At 32.6% G+C, this 10,559-nt stretch overlaps 1 protein-coding gene across 1 annotated transcript; it reads left to right on the top strand.

Moving 5' to 3' along the window:
• The first annotated feature begins 1,179 nt into the window (after positions 1 to 1,179).
• Positions 1,180 to 1,602, top strand: LOC145095786 (uncharacterized). The gene has a single exon (XM_079033614.1). The coding sequence runs from the start codon at positions 1,180 to 1,182 to the stop codon at positions 1,600 to 1,602; it is 423 nt and encodes a 140-aa protein (XP_078889740.1).
• Positions 1,603 to 10,559: the final 8,957 nt, after the last annotated feature.

The raw sequence follows: 10,559 nt of genomic DNA, 5'->3' as shown, positions 1-10,559 counted from the left end.
TATTATATATGTGTGTTGACACTGTGTATATGTGGTTGGGTTGATGTGAACCCGCTTTGTGCTGAAGGTCAGGGTGTCCCGGATAGACTGAAGGCCAGCGGGGCGTACCAATCAGGCCGAAGGCCCGGAGAACGATCCAGATGGGCTAAAGGACTGGTGTGGCATACCAGTTATGTTGAAGGTTCTGTGAGCGTACCAGGTAGACTCTAGGCCGGTGTGGCATTCCAGTCAGACTGAAGGCTCTGTATGCATGCTGTTTATTATTATTACGATGGTTTTGCATTGGGTTGGTACTTTGGGGGAAAATCACTAAGTTTTGGGCTTATAATTTTGGGTTATGTTTCAGGTACCTCAAATGATCGCAGGAAGGCGAAGGCTTTATCGTGTCCCTCTTCATGTTTTGTTAATGATTTTGGGAAAACTTTGATAATAGACATGTTTTGGAAAACTATTTCTGTAAACAAATGATCGTTTGGAATGTTTTAAAAAGTTTAAATTTTTCGTGAAATTTATGGATGTTACAATATTAAGTGTTATCATTAACTTTTTAACACATATATATGTATAATGTTTAATTTGTATAAGTTATTTTTCCTTTAATATCGTATTTGATGTTTGATATATATTATTCTTCTTTAGTGCATGCATGTATTCGAAATCTATTTTTGTATACTGTATTTATTCCCTCCATAATTGTTTGCAAATTTTATTTTTTACCTAATTTAAACTCTTCTAATATTCAATTCATATTTAAAGTTTTACAAATCGTCAATATCTGTATATATATATATATATATATATATATATATATATATATATATATATATATATAAGAACACAAAATAAATCAAACATATTGAAATGAGTGACATTCCGTATGCTTCGAGAAAAAAAAAACCTAAAAATTTTGTTAGTAATATTTTACCCATCAACTCTTCCCCAACCACACCACTGTTTCACATCACAAATGGCAAAATTCATATTTAAGTATTATCTTTACATTTTCAATGCTTAAATGTCTATAATGTTCAATTTGTATAACTATTTTTTTCCTTAAATTTCATATTTAAGTGTTTGATATATACGATTGTTCTTTAGTGCATGCATCCTCTTCATTCAGTGCTCTAAAAACACCATCAAATTATGGCGTGAGTGTACAATTTTACATTTAATAGTAACATGAGGCTTCAGGTTGGTTGTCCAAATAATGATTTGGATGAGACAAAAGCCTTTGTTGAATGGATTCTTAAAATTGGTGGTACTAATGATAGTGAAATTGAAGTTGAATTTCCAGAAGACATTATCATTTGCTCTACACGTGACCTTATTCATTCAATTGTATCAACCATTTATCCGTATTTTGAAAAGCATCTTGATGAACCATCATATTTTCAAGATAACGCTATTTTGGTCTCTATAAATGAAGAAGTCGATGCTATTAATGACCACATGTTAGGATTGATGAAAGATGAAGGTAAAACTTATCTTCGGATTCTTTATGTGAGACAGAGTCATCATAATGTTTTGAAGAATCAATTTACTCTCCGAATGTATAGAATGCTTTTAAGGAATCTGGAATTCCCAACCATAAACTTACACTAAAAACAGGTGTTCTGGTCATGTTGCTTCGTAATATAGACCAAACCAAAGGCCTATGAAATGATACTACGTTAGAAATAGATAGACTTGGATAACATGTCATTGAGGCACGAATTATAGCCAGTATATTCTTCAATGAGACTACTTATATACCTTGCATGAAATTAACTCCGTCTGATAAAAGAATCCCCTTTCCGTTTTCGGCAGAGGCAATTCTCTGTAGCTGTTTGTTTTGTTATGATCATTAACAAGAGTCAAGGACATGTATTATCGATTGTTGTATTGTATTTGCGTAGACCCGTCTTCACTCATGGTCAGTTATATATAGTTGTTTCTCGTGTGACAAGTAAAAAAGGCTTGAAGGTACTCATATGTGACGATGAAGGTCGTATAACAAATAAAACAAAAAATATTTTCTACAAAGAGATCCTTCAACGATTATAGATAATCAGAAAATTCGTTTTATTTTTCATACATTTCAATATCATCAGTAATACGAAGTCTCTTTATGTTACTATATCTTTTTTATCGTGTCGGTTTTTTATAACTTTATATGTATTTTTTATAAGTTCCCCGTGTTTTATGCGGGTCATAATCTAGTTTAATACTATATGGGATTTACAAGGGTAATACTGGAAATACATAAGTGTGAATAATACAATATATATTACATTAGTATACACTAAAAAACACAACTTTTATGTATTTATCCGAACCTTAACATACAAGTCATACTCTAACATTTATGTTTAAAAATAAATCTTGTAACATGATATGTGCATATTTAGTCATATAATTCATACAATATCTTATTACCTTTTCCTTTTTTTTTTCTCAATTTATGAACAAAAGGTGCTTAATTAGTTTAAAATTTCATTTTCAGCCTTAAGGACATGCTTGGATTAAAAAGTAAGCGGATTGAGCAATTGGAAGCTTGGAATTTGGAGATTGAAGAAAGAATGAAAGAATGAAGAAGAACTCGTCGAGTTTGTCTCAACTTAACAAGTTCCCAAGAAGTTTCCCGACAAATTCGTGACTTTCCGGGCACACGTGTTTAAATATAAACTTGTTGATTTGGGTCATAAAACTCGACGAGTTGGAGTTGATCTTTGGAATCTTTATATAGATCGTTTCTCATTCGAACCCTAACTTTTTCTGGAGGCCTTTGGCGACTTTTGAAGACCAGAGAGGTTCTTAGAAGTTGTGGTTTTCAAAATTCAACTAGAGGCTTGGAATTGACGAGATTTAAAGGAAAAATTATTAGCAATTTACTTAATTCTCTTCTTTACATTATGTCTACATTGATGAATTTTGTTTTTAGTGATTTATTTGCGGTAGTTATTAGCTAAAAACTCCGTACTTCTGTTTAGACTAGATGATCTTATGAATATGGTTTGATTAAGTGGCTTGGATTATATAGATTTGGTTATCTATCTTGTTAAGCTTGTTAAAAGATCCTTGCATGTTAATGATAATTATTTTTTGTTAACAACTAAGTAATTGAGTTGCATGAACATCTTCTTGTTTGCTTGAATCATATAGTTTAATGAAAACAAGATTCTATGCCTAGTATTAGTGAACACGAACCTAGGGTTAACTAGAAAATAAATTAGTTAATGTGTGAGCATAAGTGATGACCAACCTCATATGAGTTAATTAAACTAACCAATTTGATTAACTAATGTTACAAGTCTTACTTGATTCGAATTGAACACTATAAAACATGGTAGTTTAATCACTTGATCAATGCTTGAGTTAACTTGTTTGCTAAAGGATTAGTAATAGTGAACATGAACCTAATCACATTAGAAATCGATAACCAATGACATATTAATCCATTGCACTTGCCACGAAATCAACCATAGGAATAAGTGAATCAAATCTAAACGAAAGTCTCTTTAATTTGATTGAATACAGTTGTCTTTTGTTCCTCTTTTAGTTATTAATTGCCTTTTTGCTGAAGTGTTTAGGAAGTTACTTAAGTTTCTAGTATTTTAAAACTAGAGAAAACCCCCGTTTTAATTAATTGCTTTATTTAGATAATATTAGTATTAATTTTAATTGTTTACCGTTCTCTGTGTTCGATACCCTATTTGCTTAAACTAAACTGCTATCGACAGGTACACTGCCTACGTGTGTTTGTTTTTATTTGAGTTTGTTAGGATTAAAACGGGTATACTATACACAATAATAGCAATTGATTATTTCTAATTACATTGTGTGTTAGAAAATAAAAGTCAAACTTCACTAGTTATACGTTTGCATAATTAACCTATGGTTCTTTATTTTTAAGTCTTGTCCCTTTTTCTACTAAACACATAAAAGTCATTATCACATCATTACTTTTTGTAACTTATAGATCCCTTAACAAAAATATAACTAAACGATCGATATAAGTAGAAACTTGTATTACAATGAGAAATGAGAGAATGAATATTCTTATTTTGAAAAGACATAGTACAATTACATATATACATCAATCAGAGAAGGAGTGTCTAACTGAATAACGAATGAATAGAGTAACTTCTACTATTTACAATTTAGCCCTTCTTTTATTTGAATTATAGAATAACCCTCTAACTTCTTATATTCCCCCTCAAATTGGTACTGGAGAAAATAAATTCTTCATACCCAATTTTCTAATGAAAGGCTGTAACTTTGAGTGTGGAAAAGGTTTAGTGAATATATCAGCAAGTTGAAAAGTTGATCTTATGGGAAGCAATATGATGGATTTATCTGCTACCTTTTCACGCACAAAATGACAATCGACTTCTATATGTTTAGTTCGTTCGTGAAATGAAGGTTTTGTTGCTATTTGAATGGCTGAATCATTATCACAAAATAGCAATGTCGAATCATTAGAATGAATATCGAAATCCTTTAACAATTGATTGAGCCAAATCAATTCAGAAGTAGTGGTAGCCATAGCCCTGTACTGAGCTTCAACAGAAGATCTTGAAACATTTTGATGTTTCTTCATCTTACATGAAATTAAAGAATTGCCTAGAAATACACAAAAACCAGTAACAGATTGGCTTGTATCTTGGCATTTAGCCCAATCAGAATCACAAAATCCTTTTAATTATAATGAGGATTCCTTTGAGAAAAATAACCCATCTCGTGGTGCTTTCTTTAAGTATTTTAACAAATGAATAACAGCTTCATAATGAGGAATGCGAGGGTTGGACATGAATTGAGACAATCTTTGTATAGAAAAAGATATATCAAGGCGTGTGATATTGAGGTAAAGTAATCTACCAAAAAGTCTTCTGTACTTGGATTGATCAGAATATTCATCTCCATATTTGTCATTAAGACCAACTCGTGGATCTATAGGTGTATGTTTTGGTTTAGTAGCAAGTAGCCCAGTATCTTCAAGTAATTGAAGAGTATAATTCCGTTGTGAAACAAAAATACCTTCTTTGGATCTTTTTATTTCTAGTCCCAAAAATAGCCTAAAAAGCCCAAATCTTTAAGCTTGAATTGTAAACTCAATTGCTGCTTTACAAATGCAATCCCTTCTTTGTAGGGGCCTGTAATGATGATATCATCAACATAAATAAGTAATGCCACATATTTATCCCTTGATCCTCTATGAAACAAATAATAATAACATTTTGATTGAGAATAACCCAAAATTTTCATAAAAGTGGAAATTATATCAAACCATTGTCATGAGGCGTGCTTTAACCCATAATTGGACTTATTCAACTTGCAAACAAGTATGTTCCTAGAAGATTCCCACTGAAAATCAAGGCCTGGTGGAACATCCATGAATACTACTTTTTGTAAATCGCCATTTAAGAAGGCGTTATTTACATCTAATTGAACCATATCCCACTGTCTTGTTGCTGCAATGGCTAAAAGCATCTTGACAGTGACAAGTTTTTCCACAAGAGAGAAGGTTTCAAAAAAATCATTTCCTTCCTTTTGATTGAAACCTTTAGCTACCAAACGAGCTTTATGCCTTTCTATTGAACCATTACTGCCATATTTGATCTTATACACCAATCGAAAACCAACTGTATTCTTGTTTGGAGGTAAAGGCATAATTGTCCAAGTGTGATTTGCTTTCATGGCATCTAATTCAGAATTCGTAGCATCGCACTATTTTTTGTATTGAGATGCTTCTTTGAAATGTTTTGGTTCAAAATTGGCTGAAATATTCATGGCAAAAATTCGTTGATTAACAGATAAATTGTCACATGAAAAAATTTTATCAAACGAATGTGGTGATATGAATGTGAATGGTGAACATGATTTCAATCATAGTCTCTCAAGTAAGAAGGTGGTTTGTGAATTCTAGTAGGTCTACTATGATTGGGTTCTGTAATTTGAATGACAAATGGTGGCGGAGGAAGTGTATTTGGGGACAAATTCTAAATAAGGGTATTTATTGAAATATCACAATCAGATATAGAGATACGTAGAACAACATGATAGAAAGGGTCAACAACATCTAAAAAAGAATTGTTATGAAAAGGAAATATCATCTCATGGAAAACCACATCTCCTGAGTAAAAATTTTGTTTGGTTTCAAGATCTGTCACTTTGTATGCCTTCATGTGAGGAGGATATCAAAGAAACGCATAAGCTTTGGCTCAAGGATGAAATTTTGATGTGTTAGTATTCAATGTTGATGCATAAACAAGACATACAAAAGTCCTCAAATGTTTGTAATTAGGAAGAAGACCAAATAGAATTTGAAATGGTGATTGATTACCAAGAACTTTTGATGGAATGCGATCTATGAAATAGGCTGCAGTTAGAACACAATCTCCCTATAAGTGAATTGGAACTTTGGATTGAAACATCAATGATCTAGCTACATTAAGTAGATGTTGATGTTTTCTTTCAACCATAGAATTTTATTGTGGTTTGGCAACACATGCCTTATGGTGAATAATTCCTTTTTCTACAAAAAAATCTTCAAAAGCTAGTTCCATTGCATTATCAGTCCTAAAAAACTTAATGGAGTTGTTGAATTGAGTGTTGAAATATGCCCAAAATCATGGTATAACACTTTTTATGTTAGATTTATGCTTCAAGAGATATATCCATGTGTATCTACTTTTATCATCCACACTAGTAGCAAAAAATCTATGACCCGTGTGAGTAGAATGTTGATATGGACCCCATATATCACAATGTACAAGAGAAAATGTATCATCACACATGTGATTAAAACATTCAAAAGGTAATTGTTTCTGTTTAGCAAGAGGACATACATAACAATGTTCATTGCTAAGAGTACTAACACATGTGATTAAGAACTTTATTTGAAGGGTGTCCTAATCTATTATGCTACGTATTAATAGAAACAACATTAACTCTTGTATCAACATTCTTTATCTCTTTTTGCTATTGATTACTCATCACATATAGATCTTGGATATTTTAGCCTTGCCAATCATCCTCTTATGAAGAACATCCTGGATATAAGCATTTTGACACGTGAATGGGACTATGAACTGTTGAGATTTTTTTAGAGCATTAACAGAAATAGGATTCAGATCAAAATTTGGAATATAAAGAACATTTTCAGTGTGAAAAGTTAATAAATCTTAATTGTAACGCCCGTGTTTCTGGCTAAGCATTATTATAATGATGTAATAGTTAAGGTCAACAATTGTAACCTATTTTGAAGTAACGAAGAAGAATTATTTGAGTATTATGTGATTTATGTGCAACATATGTGCTTATAACGACATAATAAAATAATAATAAAAATATGTGTCTAAAATAGAATGAAAATTAGACCCAATATCTATGAAGAAAGTTGAAGTAGTCGTAACAAGGATTCTGGAGATATAAAGAACGCTGAAATCCGAATTGTAACGAAGAAGTGATGACCCGTCGAACTTTTATGACTAAACCGGCATGACACTGTGTATCATAAAAAGTGAATTATTAATAAGCTACTTTTTAGCCTTAGAGATCTAAAAAAAGTCGTAGTATACGTTATAGAACGTCCAAATATGAATTCGTTTGAGGAAGTTATGATTTTCTAAGATTTAGCGTAGCAACACATAGCTCGGAAGTCGAATTTTAGATCGATCGGTTTTAGCCAACAAAATCTAAATGAGAATTGAAGATAACGTTAATAGGAGCTCAACGATATAAAGACAGTAAAAAACGGACGTCGGATGAACATTTAGGCAAGACGTTGGTATTCAGTACAAATAGTCAAGGATTGAAGGTATTCCAAAACAGGATTTGGGTGCCTAAGATGGGAGGAATAAGGGAACTTCTGATGGAAGAAGCTCACAAAACCATGTACTCAATTCATCCCGGCAACACTAAGATGTATACGGATTTGAAACCTTACTACTGATGGCCGACGATGAAACTCGATGTTGCAAAGTATGTGGTAGAGTATGTAACATGTGCGAGAGTTAAACCACAACATTAGAAACCGTATGGGAGTTTAGAACCTTTACCTGTACCCATGGGTAAGTGGGAAGACATCACCATGGATTTTGTGACTAAACTATCCAGAACGAAGAACGGTCACGATATGATTTGGGTAGTCATGGATCGGTTCATAAAGAGTGCACACTTCATAGCAGCCAATGAGAGATGATCTATGGATAAGCTTGCAAATGCTTACGTGAAGGAGATAGTAATAGTTCACGATGTTACATTAACGATTGTATCAGATCGTCATAGTCGTTTCACATAAAGGTTTTGGAAGAGTCTACAAGAGGAAATGGGTACGAAGTTGTGTTTAAGTACAGCCTACCATCCGCTGAATGATGGTAAGAGCGAAAGGGTGATTCAAACACTAGAAGATATGTTAAGAGCATGTATCATAGAATTTCAAGGTGACTGGGATGAACATTTACTCCTAGTAGAGTTTTCCTACAACAACAGTTACCATTCAAGCATTAAGATGGCACCTTGTTGGCTTGAGGCAGGAGAAAAGCAGTTTATGGGTCCCAAGATAGTTCATCACACTGCTGAAAAGCTAAAAGTGATTAGAGAAAGGATGTTAGGACCTTAGGATCACCAAAATAACTATGCTGACAATAAGCGACAACAATGACTTTCGATGTTGCTCAAAATCTCACCGTGGAAGGGACTTATAAGATTTGGAAAGAGAGGAAAGTTAAGTCCAAGATTTACTAGGACATTAAAGGTTTTTCAAGGATTGGGAACCAAGCTTACAAGCTGGAATTACTGGAAGAACTGGATGGTATCCATAACACTTTCCATGTGTGTTATTTGAGGAAGTTTATGGGAGAAGTTCCCGGTATAATTCCACTTTTGGAGTTAACGAGGGATGAAGATAATGTTGGATTAGTGTCTAAGTCCATAACTTATAATTGGAATGTACTTGACCCGATTGGCATGGTCCATTTGGGTTGCATGGCATCAGAACAATTTAGATAGACTATTGTGAGAAAAGGATAATTATGATTTGTTAATATATTATAAGTTCTAATATATTAATATGAAATCATATTATTTAATTAGTATTGATCAAGAATTAATTTGGAATGAATATTGTGATCAAAAGGAGACTAATTAAATATATGGGGATTGATTGTGTAAATCATTCATTCTTATATATGTGGGCTTATGATCCATAGTTCTTCATGTTGGGCTAAACCCATGGATACTCCATGGAGGTTTTAACCCATGGAGCATGAAGAATATGGAAAGACATGAGTTACATGGTGTAACCTTAATAGCCACCATATATAAGGACCCCATGGCTCAAGAAATTGGCATTAGTGTGTGTGTACACATTAGGGCTAACCGATTTGAGCATAGGAACCTTTTCTCTCAAGTTATTCCAAGTTGTTGGTGATGTTGTGTGAACCATTTGAGGTGTCACACTTGAGGCACTAGGCTCTTAAGCTCCATGGAATCAAGCTACAACACAAAAGGTATGTTACTCTAACTAGTATCTTATTTGGTATATGAGAATGCATGCTAGTTATAGGTTTAATACCTTGGAAGCCATTTGCATGTATAATTAGTGAAAACATAGATCCAAGGTATTTAGGGTTGTATGTGCACCATAAGATGTTGTATTATACTAAAACCCTTTAGTGGTATCAGAGCCAAAGCTTGTTTTCAAGTTATACTTGCTGAAATAGCTTAAAAATCGAAAATTCTGGCTTTTTGGGCACTGGACTCGCCGAGTCCACTGATGGACTCGCCGAGTCCGCTGATGGACTCGCCGAGTCCATGAAGAAAATCATCCTACTCGTCGAGTAGGTTCATACACTCAACGAGTAGGAGCCCTTGACAACATATTTTTTCCTTTTAAGGCTGGAATTGGACTAGAATCATTACCCTAAGCTGTTTTTGAACCTATAAACCCATTTTTGATGTGGTAATGTTCACTCTAAGCCAATTCAAAAGATAATTGTCAATAGATTCATGTTTTGTATTAGTTTAATGATTAGGCTAATTACATGAAAATTGCTTGATTTGAATTATTTTGTTCTTGTGAGTTGATTTAGATTAATAGAAAAGTTATGTGATAATATGTTTTCAATCCAAATTGATCTAAAAGTTGTTCATAATTTGTGTTTTTGTAACTTGTCCTCAAGTTATATGAAAAGTCACATTTATGATTATTAAAACTCATAAGATTTCCATAAGTTATGAAAAATGGAGAGTCTCATTTTTAAATGTTTTAAAGTCTTCCATAACTTCTCCTCAAGTTATGGAACTTGAAGAGTTTTTTCATTAAAACTACTTTAAACACATAAGTTATGGAATTGAATAGTTCAAAACTTGCCCTCAAGTTTTGGAATTTGTAAAGTTTCCCCTCATAAATACCTTTATTCCAAGTTTAACCCTTAGAATTTTAAAAGTTAAAATTCAACCCTTATACTTTATAGTATTATAAGTTAATAATATATATATATATATATATATATATATATATATATATATATATATATATATATATATATATATATATATATATATATATATATATA

This window comes from Lactuca serriola, chromosome 3, assembly GCF_051521515.1.
Source record: "Lactuca serriola cultivar US96UC23 chromosome 3, Lser_US96UC23_V15, whole genome shotgun sequence".
NCBI classification, from domain to species: Eukaryota; Viridiplantae; Streptophyta; class Magnoliopsida; order Asterales; family Asteraceae; genus Lactuca; species Lactuca serriola.
This window is presented reverse-complemented; position numbering and strand designations above follow the sequence as displayed.